The 26,117-nt window shown below is 35.2% G+C and overlaps 1 protein-coding gene across 1 annotated transcript in view; it reads right to left on the reverse strand.

Annotated features, from left to right (window-relative positions):
- Positions 1–326: 326 nt before the first annotated feature.
- The window catches only part of ROCK2 (Rho associated coiled-coil containing protein kinase 2), a 158,451-nt gene continuing 132,660 nt past the window's right edge, over positions 327–26,117 (reverse strand). The window contains exons 24-33 of the mRNA XM_049905165.1: positions 19,158–19,251; positions 18,964–19,058; positions 17,792–17,971; positions 17,439–17,607; positions 14,230–14,300; positions 13,493–13,581; positions 12,997–13,075; positions 10,983–11,244; positions 10,682–10,895; positions 327–3,708 (exon numbers count right to left, since the gene is read on the reverse strand). Coding sequence (XP_049761122.1) covers positions 3,705–3,708; positions 10,682–10,895; positions 10,983–11,244; positions 12,997–13,075; positions 13,493–13,581; positions 14,230–14,300; positions 17,439–17,607; positions 17,792–17,971; positions 18,964–19,058; positions 19,158–19,251 — 1,257 coding nt within the window. The 3' untranslated portion in view covers positions 327–3,704. The remainder of the gene's footprint in view (positions 3,709–10,681; positions 10,896–10,982; positions 11,245–12,996; positions 13,076–13,492; positions 13,582–14,229; positions 14,301–17,438; positions 17,608–17,791; positions 17,972–18,963; positions 19,059–19,157; positions 19,252–26,117) is intronic.

Below are 26,117 nucleotides of genomic sequence, written 5' to 3' on the forward strand. Positions count from 1 at the left end.
TGGGTGGTGCAACGGTTAACCCTCTCAGCTGCTAACCAAAAGGCTCGAGGTTCCAATCGAGCCAGATGCAGCTCACAAGGGCCTGGTGATCTAACTCAGCCATTGAAAACCCTACACAGCACAGTTCTCTGACAACATGGGGTCATACGATGAGTTGGAATTGACTTGATGACAACTGGTTGGTTGGTTACAGGACTTGTTTGCTATACTATACCCATCTTTTACGGAAGGCATACTTTTATGGTAAACTTTTAGAAAACTGCAGCATTCCAGGACTATTTCTCAGGAAAATTATGAAAATGCTTACATCTTAATTTCTTTTATTTAATTTTTTTTATAAAAAGCAGGCATAAAATACAATTACATTACTATAAAGATGCAATAAAATTAAAAAAAGAAAAATCAAGGTGTTCAATTTTTGTCCAAAGGGATCAAATATTTATGATTATCTAAACCATGCAGTTCATAACTTATTACAATTCCAAACAAAATTCCTCATTATGGGGAAGGGAATCAATCAAAGGAGAGGCCCCAAGCATAGTATTTAGCACTGTTAGACAGTGCTTATCTTCAAAGTGCTTTACAAATCAACTACGGTATCTTCACAACATCGGGAAATTGAAGCCTGATTCCAGGGAGGGAGAGGCGAGTCAGTAGCAGTGTCAGAACAGGCTGAGAAATTCAGAAGTGACTTGCTTTAAATGGATTTTAAGCATGTTATTTAAATCATGTTTCAGTACGGTAATGTAGTATCTGAGTTTCTCTATTTTACCACCAGAATCCTGTAAGAAGGAATTAGCAGCAGCAGAACTTCTTAAATTGTGGTTTGGCAAAACCTAAAGAATGTTTTGTCTAGAATCTAGGCAAAGTAGATCCTTCAGAGCCAGATTTATATAACTCTAGCACAGGCTAGTTTTAAAAACACTAACCTTTTAGATTTATTGGTATATGTATCCTCTAGTTAACTAGCACATTTTAAGCTTTCAGATAGGTTAAAAAAAAAAAAAAAAAAATCTTGCTTCTAGATAGCATTTTTTTTTTAATTAATACTTTAAAAAATATTCACTATACATTAATTTTTAACAGTAATACCGGCACCAGTTTTCCTTCCACTTGTCTCACTAGCCCTACAAAATGAAAGTAAAAAATCCAACTAAGAAAATCCCAGCATTCACTATTTCTTAGTTCCCCATAGGAGGTATTTATGGCTCTAGGAGAAATCAGGTGGAAGGGTATAAGCAATTCTTGCTCTTATAAAGATTTATCTTGGAAGCTTCAGGGTCTCAAAAAAAAAAAGAGAAACTGGCACAAAATCAGGTTGTTCAGCCAAGTCAGTATTGTATTTAATGAGTGTCAAGAGGAGGACGTTTGGACAGATGCATGCACTCATGCACGTGAAATGTACACGAAAGCAGCAATGGGGTAAAAAGCAAATTCTTACCCAATGTCCCAAGTTTTTATTAAGCGCATTTCCATTAGTTGGACAAACAACCTTATAAACCTTTATGTCAAGCCATATAATGTGAAGAATCTCCATGGGAGAGATTTTTTTCCAACCCTCAGAAAATCTTTTTTCCCCCCTCAAAAAAACTTCACATTACTTTTCCTTGTATAGGTGCATCACATGATTCTCCATATTCTCTAATATATACAGCATTCAGAATTTAAACTTTTGTCTTTTTACTCAAATATTTCAATTACCCATGTGTAAACTTCAAATTATTTCATCTTAATAAAGTTTATTAAAAATATATATATATATACTCTCCAATTCTGAATAGGATAGAACCTCCCATAATGTAGCAAAATCTTTATATAAAATATTAATTCAGTCTCCTTTTAACAAGTCTAATGAATGGAAATAATTATTCTATATAAATTTTATATATTTTTTCATCTTTAATCTTACTTTAAAAAAAAAACAAAAAACAAAAAACGTTGTGCCTCAAAACCAGAACCGCAGTAAACCTATCCGCAAGGGAAATGGCATGCCTATCTACTTTCAGCACAGACAGCATGAAAGAGCGCAGATTTGGTGACGTAAGGAAAAAAATTCTGTTTCAGTATCTCAGTAGGCCGCTTTTCAATTTCCACAATATTATCTATAATTGGGGATCTAACTCTTTAAACATCTCTACGCTGACCCTAGAGGGAATCAATGAAATGGCTGCTTTCTTCACTGAATACTAGATGGTGTACTTAATATACTACCACACTCTGCGTGTGTATACAGACAGACTGATAAAAGACTATGATTCTTTTTTTCTTTTACTCGATCACCTTTGCTGCATACTGTAGGGGTATACACACACACTTTTCTGGTATTATGAGAAATATAGCAGGAATGGGCCTGGTTAAGCTGTAACTTTAACAGCATTTTAAAAATAAAAATTAAGTGCCTTTGAGGTTGCTTCTTCCCAGCTACTAGTTTTCTTTACCCAATACTGAAATATTGCCAGAATTGTATTTGAGGATCACATTTAAATATTTAAAATATATCTACAGTATGTCTTAGTTTTCTTTATATTTGAGACAATTTTTAAATTTTGAGTATGAAATGTAAAAATAGTCACAAATGTTTTTTAACCAGAATTAAAGACACATCTAGGGTACTCAGCAAATTCAAGGCAAGGCAAACATTTCATAGCACTTATGAAGTCACAGGCTAATACGGAGGTCTGTAAAGGGGTTGGATGAATTATAGATATACATCAAAGATATATTAGTTTGAATACTATCCGTTATTGTTTCTATGACCAATACTTAAAAAAGAAATTGTTATACAATCAAAATAGGCTGACACTGATATAACTATTACGTGTAAAAATAGTGCACTATTTTCCTTCCACAAAGCAAATTTGCATCCTAATAGCAGTAAACAAACACTTGTTTTTTAAAAAAAATACAGCTGAAGGGCTAAGACTTTCAAAAAACATTAAATTAAGGCATTCAAAACGGGTAAGGTTGCCTATTATGAAGCATTAGGAAACTGATAAAATTAACTTCAAACTCTTTGTTACATTAATTGCTTAAACATTAACATGCAGCTTCCGTCAGGTCCACATGAATGAATGATATAAACCAACATTATGGCTTTATACAAGTGCATAGTTGCAACTGCAGTAAGTAATGATATCAGATTAATGTGTATAAAAAAATAAAGTGGGAAGTTTTAAAAACCCTCTTGCAGTATTACAGTACTATATACACATATGTATGTGTGTGTGTACATACACATACATAGACGGTATAATGGCTACTTCTTAAAGATGCAGTCTCTACCACTGTAGTGGAATCCACTCCCAGATTCTTCTGGTAAATGTGCTGGTGAAATCTCTCTGTCGAAGCTGAAAAGATGATTTCTTTAAACATTAACTGTTCTCAATCCTTTTAGGCAATGTAGTGTGAGTGACTGCTAAGAGAGCTTTATGTAATCGGTGTGGAAGGGTTACATACGGTATCCTTTACTCTATCAACCAATCACTGTTGGTTCAACTCGGTGCTTCAAAGGAGTCCAGAATCTCTCTCCAGGATTCGTAATTTTAACAAAGAACAAAAGGGAACACACATATGTACGTGTGTATAGATATCAGTCTCTCAGGAAAATACAGCTTTTTAATAAATTTTGGGCCATCATATTTCAGCCTTGTTTTAACTGGAAGAATATGATCACCTTGAGTAATGACTGCATTCATAGAAGGCAGTTAGCTAAAAAGAGAAAAAAAACCAAGTTAGGACAGACAACTAAATAATGTAAGAGACTGTTAAATTCTTTGAAAAGGCATTCTAATTACATTATTAAATTATACTGTTATTTAACTACTATATTTTTAACACCTGAATCATGCATAAGCATACTTACTGTATGACTTTTCCTGTTTTTAGGTACATGCAATTATATTCTTGCTCAGTACAACTACAGACTTTGGAAGTACCGGACTGGCTACACATGAGTTTTAATACAATTAACTAGTTATGAGGATTAAACAATGTATCACAGAATAACATATCTGAATATTAGTTTGATTTGGGGTTCCACTACTAGCTGCTTCATATAGTTGAAAGAGCAGTGGATTTATGGACCAGGTTCTAGTTGGCTATTTGACCCTGAGCCACATTTTCCTTATCCATGTAAAAATACTCTGTGAAACCTGGTTATAAATACATCCCAATTTCATATGATTTAAGTATTTGTTTTGCAACATGCTTACTTAAGACAGACATTACTTCTCATAAATCCACTCCATGTAAAAGGTTTAATTCATGAGGCCACACCTTTCATTCAAATTTTAGCCCTTATTAACCAAACTATTTTATATTTTCTAAAAGCACAAGAACTTTCACAACATATCAATAGCATTCTTCAGCAAGGGTAACATTAAATTCTCAAAAAGCAAACATTTCACACATCACAAAGAAAGCCAAATCAGAAATAGCTATTTCACAACACTTATTAGACTTGTAAAGTTTTATGGTTTCAATTCTTGCAAGTTAGAAAGATGGAAAGACAAAGAAGGAAGTAGGAAAGAATCCCATGCTATGTTCACAAACTATTAACAGTTGTAAGAAGTTGAGAACATTGTCAAATTTACTTCTCCTCTGGATATGGCTCCCTTGGAATGAATAGAAAGTACCAGAATTAACTCCTTTTGTTATTTCTACATGTTTCATTCCTAAGATAAAAAACTGTAATCCAAAGTGTATTGAAAATTTACAGCCAATAAAGAATCTGAACATAGCATTTCACTTTTATACTTAGCACAGGAATTTCTGTTAGAAACTTTTTTTAAAAAACTTCTTTAAAAATATACATTATTAAAAGAACTTTACAAAATTTCAAAACGAGTCAGAAATAATGAACGCCCAAGTGCAAACCACATGCACTACTTTGAAATGAAGTAACTCATTTTTCATTTACCCCATTTATTTCTTCAGAAATCAAAAACATCGTCATCATCATCATCATCACCATCACCATCAACATCATCAAATGACCAATCCCAGTCTTTAAATGCCAAATCAAGCAATCTGCAATAGGAGGTTTGCAAATTTATACTCTAAGACTCTTTTTAAAAACTGCGGTTTCTTGCTATGATGTAGAAATCACACTTCTACTGTGTTCTGAACACTTTATTTCCCTTTGTAGATAACCATACGATTGAAATTAAGACAGATGCACACGGGGAAAATACATACGGTCACGTTGGCCGGGTAAGCTTTCCAGATAGCAGAGGAGCGAGGGACACGGACCGTATCCGGGGACAAGAAGACACACACTGTGTTTTCTCCCCAGGTGAAGTTGGAGCCATAGTGACACCCAATTTGATTTCAGATCTATGAATATTCCCTTCACAAAAGTGCCCAGATGGTCAGTTCATGTTTTCCCAGAATACTAACATAAGCCCTAGTATAAAAGGGGAGTCACGTAAATAAATTGGACTTACAGCAGAGGTATGTGTGGTCTTTCCTTTCCAATCCAATAACCTGAATTGTCATACTGCAATCATCTTTATTTGAAAACACAGGAGTGACTTTTCATTGCTTATAATTGTGACATTCATGAATCAGCTTGTGCCAAGGAACTCATCTGCTTCCCAAAGGCTCACCTGTGATCCCTGCATCCAAACCCACTGCCATCGAGTCAATTCCTACTCATAGCGACCCTATAGGACAGAGTAGAACTGCCCGATAGAGTTTCCAAGGAGCACCTAGTGAATTTGAACTGCTGACCTCTTGGTTAGCAGCCGTAGCACTTAACCACTATGCCAAGTGGTTCTTAAACTTTAGTAAATGTAATTCACCTAATGCTTGGATAATACATATTCCCAGGCCCCATCCCAGGAGATTCTAATATAACTGGACTGAAGTAGGAGGGGTGCAAGTATTTGCATTTTTAAAACTAAAAAATCCAAGATGAATTCTGACATAGTTGGTTGACACTGACAGAATAGGTTGATGGATGACTCCCCTAAATAAACCAACTTTACTCTTTTCAAAATGCGATAAATGCAGAATAGTACCTGAAGAAACATGTACACTTACATATAATCACTTATTCACTTAGTAATAGTTATTGTAGCTTAAGATACACAGTTAAACCTATACAGAGAGCCAGAACTCAATGGAACTGCCTTGTTTTTTCAGGTCTCATAAGTTTTCTACCTTTGAGAGGGTGGCATCTTACCACTCCCCTATCACTCTTCATTAATGGAAAATACGTGAGTTTTCCTTCTATCCCATCTTTCACAGGTTCCAGCTTTCACAAGTTTTACTGTTCTCTTTTTTACAGCCTTAATTATAAAGTAGCTTTCAGCTATGGTTTCAGCTCTACCGCTTGGGAGATTGAGAAGAACTCAGTACCGGAAACCCTTCTTGGATGTCCAAGCCTCAATTTTAGCATACCTTTTAAAAAATCTATCATTTCATACTGTTATGGATTGAATTATGTCCCCCGCGCCCCCCACCCACCCCACCCAAGTATGTGTTGTAAATCCTAACCTCTATGCCTGTGGTTAAAATTCCGTTTCGGAATGAGTTGTCTGTGTTATGTTAATGAGGCAGGATTAATGTAGGATGTATCTTGGGTCAACTTCTTTTGAGATATAAAAGAGATTAAACAGGCAAGCAGAGGAACGATAGGGTAAGACAGACAGATGCTAGGACACGTGGAGATCTCCAAGGAACCAGGAAGCAGAAGCTGAAGAGACAAGGACCTTCCTCCAGAGCCAAAAGAAAGTCTTCCCCTAGAGCCCTCTGAATTCGAACTTCTAGTCTCCTGTGAGAAAATAATTTCTGTTTGTTAAAGCCACCCACCTGAGAAATGTCTGTTATAGACGCGATAGATAAGTAAGACAGATACCCTTCCAGAGCCTTTGAAATGTGTGCCTAATTCTGGTCATTCAACTTAAGAAATCCTTCCGATGGCTCACAAAATAAAGAATATCATCTGTGAGATCTGTGCTCCTTTAAAAAATCATCCATACGAGACCAAACAGTCAATAATTATTTTAAACAAAGATGAGAACATAAGGGGTCAGGGAAACTAGATTGACAAAAACAGAACCAGAATGGAAATATTGAGAATGGTCACACATTGTGAAGAACGTCACTGAACAATTTGTGTAGAAATTTGTGTTGAACAGTAACCTAAACTGCTGGGTAAACCTTCACTGAAAAGATAATATTTTTTAAAAATATAGAAAACATTTAAAAAAAAAACAAACCCAAAATCCTTCTGAAACTTGGTTTCTCCTCTTCATTTTCACTGTCAGTACTTTAGTTCGGGACCCCTTAAGTCTAAACATACCAACTTAGCATAAAAAAAAAAAAAAAGAAACCTGCTGCTGGCGAGTCAGTTCTGACTCACAGCGGCCCTATAGGGCAGAGTAGAACTGCCCCATCGGAGCTTCCAAGGAGTCCCTGGCAGATTCGAACTGCTGACCTTTTGGTTAGCAGCTGTAGCACTTAACCACTACGCCACCAGGGCAATTTAGCACAGTATGCGTAAAAAAAAAAAAAAACCATTATCATTGAGTTGATTTCGACTCAGAGAGACCCTATAGGACAGACCAGAACTGCCCCATAGGGTTTCCAAGGGGCACATGGTAGATTTGAACTGCCGATCTTTTGGTTAGCAGCTGAACTCTTAACCACTATGCCACCAGGGTTTCCATAGTATGCATGGCCCTTTTTAATCTGGCTCAAAGCTTTCTCTCCAGCCTCATCTTCTACTCCCTGTCAGTATCCTCTCCCCAAAACAACCCATTGCTGTGGAGTCAATTCTGACACCTAGAGTGACCCTATAGGAGAGAGTTGAACTGCCCTACATGGTTTCCAAGGCTGCAATTTTTATGGAAGCAGACTATGCCACATCTTTCTCCCAAAGAGTAGCTAGTGTGTTCAAATTGCCAGCTTTTCAGTTAGCTTAACCACTGCGCCACTAGGGTTCCTATCCTCTCCCCAGCCTACCCAGTACAATGTCCTCGAGTTGGCCCGACACAACTGAATATAACGTTGCCTGGTTCTGCACCACCCCCGTGATCCATCGCAGGCTGGATCACTGTGATATACAGGGTTTTCACTACTACATCGCTAGGCCTTTCTTCCTAGTCTTAGTCTGGAAAAAAAAAGCTCTGCTAAAACCCTTCCAGCACCACAGTAACACTCAAGCTACCACTAACAGACTGGTGGTGGCAGCGCATGAAGTGCATTCCCTGGGTCTTTGGCATGGAAAGTGAGAATTCCACAACTGAACCACTAATGCCTCACAATATATTACAAACACATAAATAACTCTGACAACTTAGTAACTCTGTATGTGACATTATGCCTGGAGCTGTCTTTTCCCTTATTTCTTTGCCTGGAAAACAACTGATCTTCCAATTTTTGAGACTTCTTAATGTCCTCAGTCAGAATTACCCATGCTTTTCTTTGTTCCCACAGAACACTCTGCTCACGCCTCTATTATGTACAACATTGTACACAGTACTGTAAAGTAGGTATATGCCTCGGGCTTGTAACACATCGTCAAAGGTTACATTGACCTTGAGTTCTACTAGCAGTATATGACAGTGCCCATTTCTTTACATCTTACCAATGCTGAGTTTCTTAATCCTTGCCAGGTTGGCAAGTGAAAAATTGTTTTGCATTATAGTTTTAATTTGCATTTCTTTGTTTAATAATCAGGTTGGTCAATTTTAATATTTAAAAGCTATTTGTATTATAATGCCTCACTAATTTTTATATTGGGAAGAGGCAATCTTCTTTGTCTTATTAATTTACGGGAACTTTTTATATATAAAAAGATACTAAACTACTTTTATTATATATACTACAAATATATAGTATTTTAAAAATTTACAAAGCTCTAATTTTCAGGTAGTCAATCTACTAATCTTTGACTTTATGTTTCCTTTCTTTGAAAGTCCTTCTCTAACCCCAAGATCTGATACATGATCACCTATTTTCACTATTTCAGTTATGGATTTATTTTTTAACTCTTCAAGTTGGAATATAACTGTCATTTTTCCCAAATAATTAACCTACTTACTTTCTAGTAGAAATGGAAAAGAACAAGCATTTAAATATATAGATATATGTTTACATACATACATACACACATGCATACTGTTTCTGTTAAAAATAAATATAAATAAATAAAGTTATAAGAGCTCTCTAATGCACGTAGCTCTGCATCTAAACAAATTACTTACCCTTCTGGCACCTCAATAGGGAAAAAAAAAAAAAACCTGTTCTACTTCATGTGACTATTTTAAAGATCAAATGAGAGAATATACAGAAAGTATATAAGAGAATATAACTCAAAAACCGACCCATAGTGACCCTATAGGACAGAGTAGAACTGCCCCATAGAGTTTCCAAGGAGCGCCTGGCGGATTTGAACTGCCAAGCTTTTGGTTAGCAGCCGTAGCACTTAACCACTATGCCACCAGGGTTTCCAGAGAATATGATACATATTAATACATATGAAAGTACTCTGGAAGCTGGTATGTACTATATATTGTAAAGTATTAAAATACTTATGCATGAGTAGTTCTACAATACTAATTTGATCAGATGAATTGCTCGAGGCACATGGAATGAAAGGCCTTTAGTATTTCTTAATTCTTTTGAGTTTCTTCAGCTTACTTAATTACTATCATAGATCATTAATTTTATAGCATTTAGTTTTATCACACAAAATATTCAACATTTTCACTGCTGAAACACTACTACTTTTTTATTCTAAATTATTTTCTTAAGATATTAATTTCAAGAAAGTTTCATATACGATGTTTGTTATTAGAGTAAGATTCTAATAATATGCCAAAGCACATCATAATTCATACACTGAAGGTCCTATATCAGGGAACAAAAAAGAATACCTGAAATTAGAGGAAACCACTGATCTAAGTATATACTTTCTTATTTAGCTAAACAAATCTTCGTGTGCACGTAAATGAACAGTAATGCTTATGGCTAAATGCTATAGCAGCTAAAAAAGAAATGACTGTTCTCATCCAAGATATTAATATAGTCACATCAAAATGTTCTTGTAAAAAGTTAGAGTTTAAAAATTAACTAGCAATGTGCAAAATGACCTTCCCTAGCCTTATTTCATATTCCTAACTCCCATCTCAATTACTAGGAATGTTTACCTATTAGTCAGAATTTGCATTTTAAAGCCCATCTATATTGCTTTTTAAAACCAGACACAAGTTTGTTTTAAACTTGTAGATTTGAATTAAGACTTAAGATTTCAATCTTGCCTCTCAAGCCATTAAAAATATTTTACAATATGACATGTAATGTATGTACCTGACACTTAAAAAGGTACATGTGCAATATTAATCCTATCTACTAAATCAGCCAACTTATTTCTAAAAATCCTAGAATACTGAATATTGATTATATATATATATATATATATATATATATATATATATAACTAAATGGACCCCTTATTTATTTTGGTTAAATTTAATATATTTGTGTGATCCAGTAAATAAATTCATACTACTTTCATCTAAATCAAGCATGTACACTAAAATAGTTTCAAATAATTAGTATTCTATAGTACATTAAAATACTAAGCACAGGAAAACTGTAATTAGAAAAATCTCTAACTTGAATACAAAAAGCAAAATATTAAACAATTTTTTACCAATGTTTCATTTATTACCTTGGTTTGTTTGCAGCAAGCTGTCGACTTGGCCGTCTAATAGATTGGTTTTGTTGTATCTTCATTGAAGTTCTAGGAGATGACCGGGCAAAAGGGTCTGGGGCTGGAGGCTTTTTAGGTATCTTTTTCACCAACCGACTAACCCACTTTTGCTGCTCTTCTGTGGAATTGGCTAACAACAATAGATTCTTTGCCGTTGAAATATCATAATACACTATAAAAAAAGATTTTTAAAAAGTTAGTGTGCTTAAAATGGCCTGAACGTAAATACTATTGACGGAGCATGTAATTTACTATTTACCTTTGCAAGGCGCTATAATCTCCTCCTTTTTGTCCATGTGATCTTTATGACATTTAATATGGCAGCGACGGCACTCTAAAGCAGGAGGAGGTTTAAACATATGCCACAGTGGCTTCATACAAGCCTCGCAGTTAGTTGGAAAATGATAAAGAGTAGGAATAAATTCATGTCCCTTATGGCAAATATAATTTGATTTTTCTCCCACTGGCTCCACTGGAAATTCTTGTTCCTTCTTACTTTCTCCTTCATTGGCATACAAAATCTATAAATACCAAAATGAACAATGAATAATTTCCAAATACATTTTTAATATAGTAACAATTCTGACAGTGTAAATAACATTACATTAGCTAAAATTATTCAATGAGAAAAAATGCAGTGAAAGTTCAAACCTAAGCAGATTCTGCTTAAGCAAGAGTGTATGTGAGACAAGTCATTCAACAGTCACTTTGGTTCACATTTCAAAAGAATCGATCCTGTTCAAATACTGCTTCCTCATTTTCTCCATAATACCTTACTATGTTTTAGCACCTTTATCAGAATACATCAGCAAGAGGTAAATTTACACTTGATGAGTGTTAGGAACTTTTTCTGAGAAAGATGGTTCAAAACAATCTCCTGAAGAGATGTGGCAATTATATTAACTGGTGTTCTTAATAACATAAAACCTGGTAGTAACTGTAAACACAGCTCCAATTTAAAAGATCTGTATTTGGTGGGCTCAGGGGCAAAGAAAAGGATGAAAGGATATATAATATACTTCAAATAAACATTGTAAGTATCCAGAAAACAAGAAATCAACTCCTCCACAGTACACCATGCACAATGGCTTTTTATACAGAAGGAACTCAATACTTAATTGTTGTTTTGACTGATTTGAAATACAGAAGTAGTAAAGGCAAGAATCTGGCTTCACTCTAAATCGGAAGGAAAAGGTCTATGAGATGCAAAAATTTAACTTTTGAAGTGATTTCTTTAACTTTCTAGAGAGCTGAGCATAAAAAAAAAAAAAAGGATAGTTCCATAATTTAAAAGTCATAACATGGGGGGGCTTAAAAGCTTGTGAGCAGCCATCTAAGATACTCCACTGGTCTCACCCATCTGGAACAGGGGAAGAGGAAGAAAACCAAAGACACAAGGGAAAGATCAGTCCAAAGGATTATGGAGCACAAGCACCACAACCTCCACCAGACTGAATCCAGCACAACTAGATGGTGCCCGGCTACCACCACTGACTGCTCTGACAGCCATCAGAATAGAGAGTCTTAGTCAGAGCTGGAGAAAACTGTAGAACAAAATTCTAATTCAGAAAAAAAAAGGCCAGACTTACTGGTCTGACAGAACCTGTAGAAGCTCCAGTAGTATAGCCCCCAGACACCATCTTAGCTCAGTAGTGAAGTCACTCCTGAGGTTCAACCTTCAGCCAAAGATCAGACAGGCCCATAAAACAAAATGAGACTAAAGGGGCACACCAGCCCAGGGACATGGATGAGAAGGCAGCAGGGGACAGGAAAGCTGGTAATGGGGAGCCTAAGGTCAAGAAGGTGAGAGTGTTGACATGTCATGGGGTTGGCAACCAATGTCACAAAACAATATGTGTATTAACTGTTTAATGAGAAGCTAGTTTGCTCTGTAAACCCTCATCTAAAGTACAATTTAAAAAAAAAACAAAAAACTCCTACAGCAGAAATATTTCACCATGACAGCCATGATCACCCAAAAATAAAATAAAATAAAAAGTTACAACATGCCAGAACAAAAAGATAGCAAAGACCAGAAACATGGTATAAACAAACTATAAAACTTTATTTTAACACGTAAAATGGAGAGTGGAATGAAGATACACTCAAACAGAATAAGCACGTATGTCACACACACACACAAAGAGCCATCTTTAAACGTGACTGAAACAGAAAGGAAAACAGAAAAAGGGCCAAGAATAAAGAAATTGATCTCTGTCGTATCAGGATCTCTAAAGATGAAAAAGAAAAAACAAAAAAAAAACTATGTTTACCTGGAATATCCTTGGAATTTCTTTTGCATCTGCTCTATACACATCTGTCTGTGTAACTGGTCGGACATGAAATAACTTGCTATAAAAGATGTTTAATAAAGGGGTAAAACATTACCAAAGGATCAAATTACATTAGTTATCTCATACTTATGTCAGAAGTTTACTCTGACCCCTTTGAGACTCATAGAAAACAGGAATTCAATCATTCCTTGAGATTTTGAGAAATTCCCAATAAGTTAGACATTTTCTAATTAGTTTCAGAAAACAACACATTAAAGATCCATGAAGTAATGATGTTTCAGCTAACTCTACAACCCAGACTTTCATCTATATGAAGCAAATAGTAAGAAAATGTCAACAGTACAGTTGTAACTATGCTATGAGTTCTCATATGACAAATAAATTACACTAATTTGACAAAAAAGTTACATTACTCTCATCATACTTTAAAAAATGAGGAAAAATAGTTTCTCAATATTCTAATAAAAGCACTTACTCTATATCTAAAACCATGTAAGGATTCGATTGTTCTTTATCCTGTTCACTGTCATAGAAAAGAATCTTCTTACTGCTTACAATCACATACTATTAAAAAGAGGGAGGGAAGAAATCAAACAATGATTACAGTTATTATATACCTTATGTGTTATCTTCAAAAATAAGTTCTATATTAACAATAAAGAAACATAAAATACCTAAGTTAAATAACTAAGTACTTAAAATATCCTAAGAAAAATCTTCCTTAAAATAATACATTTTATTTATAGATATTTTAATACCTAAGCATTAGATATCTTGTTTAATATCTAAGCAATAAATAAGCAAACTGAGGGAAAATGAAGTCTAGCATTTTTCGGACTGATTTACCTTTGAAGTCCTATAGCATTAGTAACCTTATCAAAAATGAACATAACAACATCAATCATCACAGTAACAGAGGAAATGGAATAAATAGGTCTTTCTATAATATCCATAGCTGTTTTCCTACTGAAACAGTAAAAATGCCAAGGTCTATAGGCTTATATTTTCCTAATACCAAAACCTGTTTTATTACTAACAATATACCAACTATTTAAAACTTTTACAAGGGTAAATAAAATCACATCAGCCCAAATCAGAAACTTTAAACAAGTATTATGTCTAAAAGCTCTCATTATGTATATCCTACAAAAGTGAAATGGCTGGAGCTAAACCATAAGGGAAAAAAAGACCATATCCAAAAGCACCAATTACCTTTTTAACCCATCCAAATTTCTTAGTGTTGTTTCGCACAGGCAACGAAAGCCATCCTTCTAATCTTGATTCTATAGGCAGGAACAAGAAATGAGGATAAATATAAGAATACTCCTTAGATAATGCGGAATTTAATAAAACTGTAATATAAAAGTCAGAAAACAAGTAAGTAAGTCCTTCAAAATTTATCACTATACATCACATCATCTAAGATGCAATAATAAAGCAGGATCAGTATAAGAAAGTTATGCAATGCAAAACACGATTTGGGTTATATTACAAGGTAAACACAGATTCTATGGTTTTATGAAGTCAAATGTCCTGTTGATTAAATTCAAGCCTTTGCAAAGTTCAGCAGAAAAAACTGCAAAAAAAAAAAAAAAAGCAGCAGCTCTCTATTCTCATTGCTACATCTGCATTGGAATCCTTAATTTATTCCTTTGGGATAAGGACTAACTACACATACAGTGTGCATCTTTGAGGAGAAAACATTTTAAATGAGTAATTAGTTATGCACAGAAAACAGACTTTTAAAATTAAATAAAGTTATTTCAAGATGAAATTTAGTTAATGGGTAACATATAAGAAAAACATTTTTAAACTCCAAAATATCAAAATCACTAAAATTCTAGTTCATATAGAGGAAGTCAGCACAACTTGACCAAGGCAAAGGCATGGAAGTTTCCTAGATACACCCAAACATGTTAAGGGACCAAGTTGCTAGGGCTAAGGGCTGGGGACCACAGTCTTGGGAGACATCTAGGCCAGTTGGCATTACACAGTTCATAAAGAAAATGTTCTACATTGTGCTTTGGTGAGTAGCATCTGGGATCTTAAAAGCTTGTGAATGGCCATCTAAGATACATCTCTTGGTCCCATCCTGTCCAGAACAAAGGGGAACGAAAAAAACTAAAGGCACAAGGAAAATATTAGCCCAAAGGACTAAAGGACCACATGAAACACAGCCTCTACCAGAAGAACTAAATGATGTCCAGCTATCACCACTGACCGCTCTCACAGGGGTCACAACAGAGTCCTGGACAGAGCGGAAGAAAAATGTAGAACAAAATTCAAATTCACGAAAAAAGACCAGACTTACTGGTCTGACAGAGACTGCAGGAACCACTAAGACTATGGCACCTGGACACTGCTAACTCAGAACTGAAACCAATCCTGAAGCTTACCTATCAGACACATATTAGACAGGCCTATGAAACAAACAATAATAATAATACAAACAATAGCTAAGAAACGTGCTTCTTAGTTCAATCAGATATATGAGACCAAATGGGCAACTCCTGCCCAAAAGCAAGAAGAGAAGGCAGGGAGGGACAGGAAAACTGGACGAATGGATATGGGAAACCCAGGGTTGAAAGGGGGAGAGTGCTGTCACATTGTGGGGATTGCAATCAATGTCACAAAATAGAATGTGTATAAATTTTTGAATGAGAAACTAACTTGAGCTGCAAACTTCCACCTAAAGAACAATATTTAAAAAAAAAAAATTCTAATTCAACAATGGGATCAGACTGAAACCTTGGAATTTGTTCTAATGGCATCTGGTCAGTATCTTTTAATGAAATAAGTATATAAAATAAGCATCTGGGGAGGTTATTCTAAGACTACTTATTTAACATCTACTGCGTGATCTACTGCGTGTCTGAACTGTGCTAGATGTTTTTAGGTAAATTCTCTTTAATCCTCACATGACTCCAAAGAACAGGAACTGTGTTCCTAATTGAGATGAGGAAACCAAAGTCTAAAAAGATGGCATAGTAATGCCTCTCTGACTCCAGAGCCTATACTCTCCAGACTCCATGACACATGAGGTCCTGCCTGTGGTTACTAACAGAAATTAACAGTCAAGATGCTCATCTGTCTGGCACCATCAAATATGGTCCTACATCAATTCAAGGGACTAAATCAGATGACCTCTAATGATATGAATAAGATTAAAACAATTTCATTGCTAAAATCTAAAACAACTTCAATTTTAATCACTTTATGACTTAATGCTGCATCTTGATTATTCTGAAATGCAAGAAATACATGAAATATGTTCCTGAAAAATGTGACAACAAATGTAAAAAACTATAGCTATTTTACCTGAATTCAATTAATAAGAGGCTAAATTTTATTTTGCATTCAATTGCTCAGACACTGTCTTGCTATGGTATTTATATTAATTGTCTTTTTTTTTTTTTTTGTACCAACTTTGTGTTAAACGTTACAATTTCACATGCTTTCTATCTGGTTTCTTTATTTTAACTTCTGCATTTCCCTCTGAGGGAAAGAATCAGGTCAAATGGTTTTGTACCGCCTTTTAAGGACCAGCACAACATTGATGTGACTGGATGAAAACCTTAAACACATCCTCTTAAACAGTCTACGTGCTTTTCCTGTATTGTCACTCTTGCTACGAAATTTCAGTAAGAATTTCTTCTTGGTTGAAAAAGGATGAAACAGGTAGTGAAATCGTAATCTCTTAAGCTATATAATATGTCTGTACTGCTACATTTCTTCTAAGTTTGCAAAATAAGTTAAGAATTATAACAGCAATGCAGTGTGAAATACCTTAAAAACAAATTCTTTGTTCATGCAGTTGTTTCTTTTTAACTGAACATAAAACAAGTTGTTAAGAGTTAGTGAATATTAGCGTTACCGAAATTCTTCAAAACAACTGAAATTAGAGGGAATGGGAAAAAACTCAAAGGCGAAAAGCTTTTCAGGATATCACCTGTACCATTAGGCTCCGACGAAATGGGTAAGTAAGGCAAGGATTCTTCTTCTGAGTCAGAATCAGAGTCCACAAGCATGTGAGAACTGGAAGGCTTAGTGGCAATATTGAGAGAAGTAGAGGAACGTTGGTAGGTGAAAGACATGGATTCCATAGTGTGTGATTGAGTGATATGAACTGAACACCCAACATAAAAGGAAGTAAGAATGCAGAAAGAAGAGAAAATAAAGTGAAAGCGTAAAAAGAGAGCTATTTCCACATATAACAAGCTAATTTAAAAACTAAGTGTGTAGTTTTCTTTGTAGGTTTTTCTTAAATAAAAATTTTTGTCAAAATCAATCAATAAATAAGTTTTTACTGTTATCCCAATACGCACTCTAAGAAATAAGAAATGACAAACATTTTTCTTCAATAGTAGTCAGCACAGGGCTTTTAATAAAAATAAACATAAGGGCTAAAACCAAATCTGTACCTGGAAATCCATCATCTGCCTCAGCTTCGCCTGGTCCACTGCCTATACTGGAACTATCTAGACCAATGTGCAGGGCCTGGAGCTGTGACCGTAGCTGCTCAATGTCACTGTCTTTACTGTCCAGTGTCATCTGCAGTTCAATCCGAAACTGGCTCTCTTCAGCTATTTGCTACAAGAAATTAAATTAGATGCAACATATCTCACAATTTTGCTCCTTGGTTCAACAATAATATTAATAATTAAGGAATATTTTATGAAATGTTCTATAATCAATGAAATATATACAGATAAGTAAACAGTTCTACTTGTTAACAAAAGCAGTCTTCAATCAAGAGTCCAAAAAGTATTCTTACAGCTTGCATTTCATTCAGTTCTTTCTGATACTTGATCATCTGCTGGGTCAGTTTTTCACGTTCAGATTTAAGTTCCATATGTAGCTTTCTATTCTCCTTCTCTTTTCTCCGTACATCTGTGTCATTACCACGCTTGACAGGTTCTTTTCGATTCATGATCTCAGCCAACTTATTCACAGCCTTGGAAACACAAAAATAAGTATTGCTTAAGGGATACTTAGGTTTTGATAATGGTGATTAAAAAAACACTGGGAACAGATAGTGGTCATGGTTGTACAACATGGTTACTAAATTGTACACATAAAATTGTACATATAAAAATGGATGAAATGGCAAATGTTTTGTTATATATATATAACAAAACAAAAAAAAAAACAAGTAAATAAAATGAATTATGTCAATGGTTTCTTAATAGCTCACCAATACCAAGTTATACAACTACAAATAATCTCCTTCCCTATAAACAGGGCCACAAAAACACATTCTGTATTATTTAAATAACGCATCTCCTTCATTACTCATGACCTTCTCCAACTGTCCTCCAGCCCACACTCTTACTAGTTTTTCACCCTCAGTTTTCTGAGAACTGTAATTAAAAATATTTACAGGTTTGATCTGATGAATTTCCTATCATTTTAACTTCTTAGTTCCAAAAAAAGACTTACTAGGCAGATCTTTTTTATCCCTGAGGAAAAGAATTCTGCATTGGCATCATGTTAATAAAATACAACCTTTCCAACAATAGAGAAGACTATCTAGGAACCACAAGCATTTGGGCATACAATCATCTGAATTGGCAGAAGGGTGGTCAAAAGCCACAGGTGCCTTTTGAGACTAACTTTTCCCAGGCTGTTAGCAAATGGTCACTAGCTAGTTTCTTAAAAGCAGGAGGAAAAACCATTGACTTATAATAAAAAATTAGGAGGGAATATCATTTCATATAAAAAAATAAGAAAAACATTAATAAACATTGAATTGAACAATGTTTAATTGAGTCTAGTTTCTCCCAATCTGGTAAAAATCAGGTAACTGTGACTGTTCACAAATATGAAAACATTCCATGACTACTGCTGGCAAATTGTAATGTTAGAAATAAAATATTATTTTTTATTATTTAGTGAAAGAGAAACAAATAAACATTCAAAATCTTGTTTAGATTCTATTACACATACTTGAGTTTTGAGTGTTCTCTCTGTTAGCAGCTGTTTCTCAAACTGTGCTTTAATAGCTGCTGCACTTATCTCTTCATCTTTCAACCTTGATAGCTCTGAAACATGGCAAGATGTAAAAATTACATTGATAAATACAGCAGCTGACAAAATACTAGGTATATTAAAAATAAACCTTATTCTTTGTTAATACATACGATCTTGAGCATCTTTCAGTTTGTTGTTTAATTCTTCTTTCTCATTTGCAAGATTGGCAACATCACTAGTTAGAGTCCTATTAGTTTCTTCAAGCTAAGAAAAGAGGGGGAAAAAAAATCACAACCCAATTTGCAAAATTTAAGTTACGATTAAAAGCAATAATTCAAAATGAAAATATCCTAGAATGTTTTTAATACTCTTGTTTCTATAAACACATCCGTTATGGATTGAATTGTGTCCCCAAAAATGTGTGTCAACTTGGCTACACCATGATTCCCAGCATTGTGTGGTTGTTCTCCATTTTGTAATCTGATGTAATTACCTATGGGTTGTAAATCCTAACCTCTATGATGTTAATGAGGCAGGATTAGAAGGAGTTATGTTAATAAGGTAGGACTCAATTTGCAGGATTAGATTGTATCTTGAGTCAATCTCTTTTGAGAAATAAGAGAATGGAGCAGAGAGAAGGATCTCCTACTACCAAGAAAGAAGAATCGGGAGCAAAGTGTGTCCTTTGGACTCAGAGTGCCTGCGCTAAGAAGCTCCTAGACCAGGAGAAGACTGATGACAAGTACCTTCCCCCAAAGCCGACAAAGAGAGAAAGCCTTCCCCAAGAGCTGGTGCCCTGAATTTGAACATCTAGCCTCCTAACCTGTGAGAGAATAAATTCCTCTTTGTTAAAGCCATCCACTTGTGGCATTTCTGTTACAGCAGCACTAGACAGCCAAGACAACACCCAGCGCTATACTTCTTTCCTTTGTGCTACCTTACCAAACTTCACTCTTGATGAAAATTATGTTAGTAATAACAGGCTGCATATGTACCCCAAGAAGATAAAAAACTGCCCTTCTCTCGTAAGTTATTAGTTTTTTCAATGGGGAAAAAAAAAAACTACAAGAAGCAAACACTGTAATAAAATCCTGCATTCCATCCTGCAGAATAAACACATTTTAACACTGTCATATTTCTTTCAAAACACTGTTTTAAAATGAAAAATAGAATTTTACTGATGAAGTTAACATCCCTTTGTATTCCATTCAAATCCTATTCCTATTCTTCCTTCTTGAAGGAAGTTTTACCATGAATTATGTTTATCCTTTCTAACCACGATTTGATACTTTTATTATACTCACACGAAACCATAATCAATATACAGTGGGGTTTTATGTGATTTAAAATTTTCCATAAATAGCATCTCACAGGGTTGTAATCCTTTCACCATACCTATTCAATCTGTATGCTGAGCAAACAATCTGAGAAGCTGGACTATATGAAGAAGAACGGGGTATCAGGATTGGAGGAAGACTCATTAACAACCTGCGTTATGCAGACGACACAACCTTGCTTGCTGAAAGTGAAGAGGACTTGAAGCACTTACTGGTGAAGATCAAAGACCACAGCCTTCAGTATGGGTTACACCTCAACATAAAATAAAAATCCTCACAACTGGACCAATAAACAACATCACGATAAACAGAGAAAAGATTGAGGTTGTCAAGGATTTCATTTTACTTGGATCTACAATCAATGCCCATGGAAGCAGCAGTCAAGAAGTCAAAAGACGCATTGCATTGGGCAAATCAGCTGCAAGAGATCTCTTAAGGTGTTAAAGGGCAAACATGTCATCATGAGGACTAAGGTGCGCCTGACCCAAGCCACAGTGTTTTCAATTGCCTCACATGCATGCGAAAGCTGGACAATGAATAAGGAAGATCAAAGAAGAATTGATGCCTTTGAACTGTGGTGTTGGAAAAGAATATTGAATATACCATGGACTGCCAAAAGAATGAACAGATCTGTGTTGGAAGAAGTACAACCAGAATGTTCCTTGGAAGCAAGGATGGCAAGGCTGTGTCTCACATACTTTGGACATGTTGTCAGGAGGGATCAGTCCCTGGAAAAGGACATTATGGTTGGTATGGTAGAGGGTGAGTGAAAAAGAGGAAGACCCTCAACAAGATGGGCTGACACAGTGGCTACAACAATGGGATCAAGCATAGCCAGCAATTGTGAGGATGGCACAGGACCCAGCAGTGTTTCGTTCTGTTGTACTCGACGGCACCTAACAATTTTTTTTACCCTTAGATTATGTCATGAATTATACTTGCTGATACATACATTGAAATATTATTCAGCCTTAAAGAAAAATGAAGTTCTGATACATGCTACAACACAGATGAGTCTCGAAAACATGCTGAAATAAGTCAGTCACAAAAGAACAAACACTGTATGATCCCACTTACATGCAACAGGCAAATGTAAAGAGACCAAAGTTTATTAGTGGCTGTCTAGGGTCGGGGAGAGGGGGGAAGGAGGAGTCTTTGCTTAGGGGGCACTGAGTTTCCGTGAACAGTGGTAGAATGATTTAGAAACAGAGCTGCATAACCTAATAAACATAATCAATGTCACTGAATTGTGCACATAAAAAATGCGGAATTGGCAATTTTTTTTATATATGCTACATATATGTATGTGTGTGTATATATATACTAACCACAATAAAACAAAAAAATTAAATTATTTCAAAACCATTTATTGAACCTATGTTCTTTCCCACTGATTTGTATATTGCCACTTTATCATATACTAAGTTCCTGTACATGCATGAATCTATTTCTGGCCTCCCTATTTATTTCCACTAAACAGAAAGAGCCAAATGTCCCTGTTAGAATAACACACTACTTTAATTCTTCTTTAATTTTATTTTTAGTGAAAATATACACATCAAAACATGCTCCCATTTAATAATTTCCACACACATTGCACATATTGTTCAGTGACACTGGGTACATTGTCACTGTTTTACCCCCATTAATTTAGACTCACTGCCCCCTAAACTTCTCACCTATGTTGTAGAGTTACTATTGTCACTTTGGAAACCCTGGTGGCTTAGTGGTTAAGAGCTATGGCTAATAACCAAAAGGTCAGCAGTTCGAATCCACCAAGGGCTCCTCAGAAACTCTACAGGGCAGTTCTCTGCCCTATAGGGTCGCTATGAGTTAGAATCGACTTGATGGGACTGGGTTGGTGGGTTGTTACTTTAAAAAAGTTGTCACTTTGGTCTCATATAATTTTTGTTTAAGCGCAATATTTAAGGACGACATTATTTAGTTTTTGAGCTAAACTGTTTTTCTGTCTAAAGATGACTTCTAAGAATAATTATCTAAGGATAATTTCATTTGAAGGTTTGAAGTGGATCCCAGGGCAATAGTCTCAGAAGTTCCTCCAGCCTCAGTGAATCCAGTAAGTCTAGATTCTTCAAGAATTTGAAGTTCTGTTTCACATTTTCTCCCTTTCTATCTAACTCATCTATTGTGTCCCTGAGCAAAATATTTGGTAATGGTAGCCGGGCACCATCCAGTTCTGCTCCCATTTTAGAGGAAGCAGAGGTTCATGGGGCTATTAGTTGTGTAGTTCAGTAGCTTCTCTGATTCTTGGGCTTCCTTCTTCCTCTGAGGCTCCAGGTGAGGAGAGGCCGTTTGCTGCGTCTTGGATGGCCCACTATTTCAATTTTTGCAGCATATTAAAAGATCTGAATACCTAATAGAGTAAATCCTTTCTCTGTTGCTTTTTTTTATATAACTGTTTTGAGTCTTTTACCTTCCCATCCGAATTTTAAAATAAGTTGGTTTAGTTCTATTAAAATTACTCTTGCCTTTTTTTTTTTAGTGAATTCCATTAATTTTTAGATAAATTTAGGATGAACCAAAATCTCTTTGATCTCTTTGATAGGCTTTCAATCCATAAAAAAAATTTTTGGTTGCTGTTGGGTTTTTTTTGGTTGTTGCTGTTTCTGTTGTTGTTGTTCTTTTTATGTTCTTCTATTTCAATTTTAAAGTTTTCTCCAATCTTTTCTACCGCTATTGTGAGTAGGGTGTTTAACATTTTTAGTTGGTTCCTTTTACACAGGAATGTATCAATTTTCATGTTTTATGTTCAGCAACATTACTGAACTCTCAATAAGAGCTTATAGATAAAATAGTAATAGTTCATCTGTAACCTCTAATATAACACGGAGATATCAGGGGTGACACTGGGCATTCTTGTTTTGTTCCTATGATTGTAATTCTCCATTAAATATGGCTTTTACTATTGGTATCGGTATGTACATTGTACCACGTTAAGGATGTTCCCTTCTATTTCTAGCTTGCTAAAAGATTTTAACAGGAATGAATGTTGCATTTCGTCAAACATTTCTGTATTTATTAAGAATACCAAACATTTCTCCTGTATAAATTATACATGACACATTTTCTCATGTTCAATCACCCTGAGATAAGTTCTACTTGATGTCATGATGTACTGAAAATATTATATTTTATGTAAGAATGACCTATAACTACTTCCTTCTTTACACTGCACCTGTACAAATTTCAGGCATCTAAAAAAAAACCCCCGTTGCTGTCGAGTTGATTCTGACTCATAGCGACCCTACGGGACAGAGTAGAACTGCCCCACAGGGTTTCCAAGGAGCACCTGGCAGACTCTAACTACGATCTTTTGGTTGGCAGCCGTAGCACTTAACCACCACTATGCCACCAGGGTTTCCTTCAGGCATCTAGCTGGATTATATTTTCGCCTTTACTGATCTGTGGAATAGTTTTATAAGCCAGGATCATCCTTTCCTTGAAGATTTGGTAAAACCACCTAGACTTGGTGTCCTTGTTAGGAAGCACCTTTCTACTGCCAAATTAATGTCTTCAATGATTCTTGTTCTTTTCAGGTGTTCTATTTCTTCTTGGGTTAATATTGGCAATTTATGCTTTACTTATTAACTTCTCATTTATTTTAATTTTTAAAATATTGAAGTTTTCATAGTATTTCATCATATTTATACCTCTATTTCTATTCCTACTGTTATTTGTGTCATCTCTTTTTCTTCCTTGATCAGTTTGCCAGTTTTTTCTTTCCTGTTTCATCTTGTCAAAGAATCTCCTTTTAACTCTGACAATCATCTCTATTTTTCTGGGTATGTTTTATTTCTTTATTATTTTTATTATTTCCTTCTGTTTGGACTTATTTTTATTTTTTTTCTAACTTCTCAAACTATCAGTAGGTAGGCCTTAAGTTAGTCTTTAAGTACAGCTTCATAGCTTCCTCCCAAAAGTTTTAATATACACTGGAGCCCTGGGTGGCATAAACGGTTAACTGCTCAACTACTAACTAAAGGGTTGGGAGTTTGAATCCACCTCACAGTGCCTTGGAAGAAAAGCCTGATAATTAGCTTCCAAAAGATCCTAGCCACTGAAAATGCTAGGGAGGGCAATTCTGCTCTGAAACCATGGGGTCACCATGAATTAGACCCAACTCAACAGCAGCTGATTTTATACTACTGTTACTGCATTCAGTTCTAAATACTTAAATTATTTCCATTATGATTTCTTCTTTAATCAGATGTTTGTCTCTTTAGCATCTAAGCATGGCCTGTATGATACTAATTCTTTGGAAAGTGTTGAGACTTCCTCTGTGGCCTGTGTATGTGGTCACTTGGTATAAATGTTCCATGTGTGCTTGAAAGAATGAAGATTCTCTGGATGCAGGGCTCCATATCTATTAGACCTAGCTTGTTAGCTTGTTCAAGTCTTCTATATCATTACTAATTTGTTTGTTTGTTTTATCTATAATTCCTGAGTTCACTTGGCAATTAAATCTTAGAGGAACACCATTCAATTTGTTAATAAACAAGATAAATAATTAAAAAAAAAATTACTTCTTGCTTTCATCTTATGAGGTCTATACTGCTCTAGATAATCGTGTATTATATAACCCCACTCCAAGTATTTTTAGATTAGCTTAACCTTTTAAACTGTAAAACCTATTTTCCTTCTCTGTTACTGCTTAGCCACGCATCACTTTTTTTTTAAATTTCTGAATTAAAGAACCTACAGCACATGCTATGTAACTAAGTATTGACAATACATAAATAATGCAAAGAGAGAACTCTGATGGTACAGCTCTATGAGATCACCATGAAAAACATATAGTTGGTAACAAAACATGTTCAGAATAATCTCAGTAAATTAGTAGATGCTCTTATTCTACCAGGATTCTAGCTTTAACGGAATGATAACAAAAATGATTACACTATTTCAATAAAACAACAGAATGACTATAACATTAGAGGCCTAAAGAAAGAATCAACCCGTATGAAATTCTTCTGAGAATCAAAGTTTCAGGCAAAAATAAAAATTAATAGGTACTAAAAATACTCAGTTCGCTACCTGATATTTTACTTCTCTTTGAAATTTTTACTACAACTTTCTTCAACCTGTATATAACTGTCTTCAAAATAGCTTGAGGATTCTTTTGAACTAAGCACTGTAAACAGGTTAAAAAAAAAAAAAAAAGGGGCAAATTGTTTCCTACTTTTGAATTCTCCCTATGACTTCAGTTCTTTAAAGCTGAATTTACCAACAGACATAACCACAGGAAGTAGTTCTTTTTTGGCTTTTCCTCTGCCAAACAACACCGGGAAGCTTATGGTTAACTGGATTAAAAATGTTGTAGCCAGTATATACAATTTTTCATTTAGATCTATTATACTTTCCTCGATTGCACATTGGGTAAATATGCTGCAAAGGACCTCTTTAAAGTGTTGAAGAGCAAAGATGTCACCTTGAAGACTAAGGTGTACCTGATCCAAGCCATGGTATTTTCAATCGTGTCATATGCATGTGAAAGCTGGACTATGAATAAGGAAGACCGAAGAAGAATTGATGCCTTTGAATTGTGGTGTTGGCGAAGAATATTGAATATACCATGGACTGCCAGAAGAACGAATAAATCTGTCTTGGAAAAAGTACAACCAGAATGCTTCTTAGAAGCAAGGATGGCGAGACTGCGTCTTACATACTTTGGACATGTTGTCAGAAGGGATCAGTCCCTGGAGAAGGACATCATGCTTGGCAAAGTACAGGGTCAGCGAAAAAGAGCAAGACCCTCAATGAGGTGGATCGACA

The sequence above is a fragment of the Elephas maximus genome, chromosome 12 (genome assembly GCF_024166365.1).
Source record: "Elephas maximus indicus isolate mEleMax1 chromosome 12, mEleMax1 primary haplotype, whole genome shotgun sequence".
In the NCBI taxonomy this organism is placed as follows: domain Eukaryota; kingdom Metazoa; phylum Chordata; class Mammalia; order Proboscidea; family Elephantidae; genus Elephas; species Elephas maximus.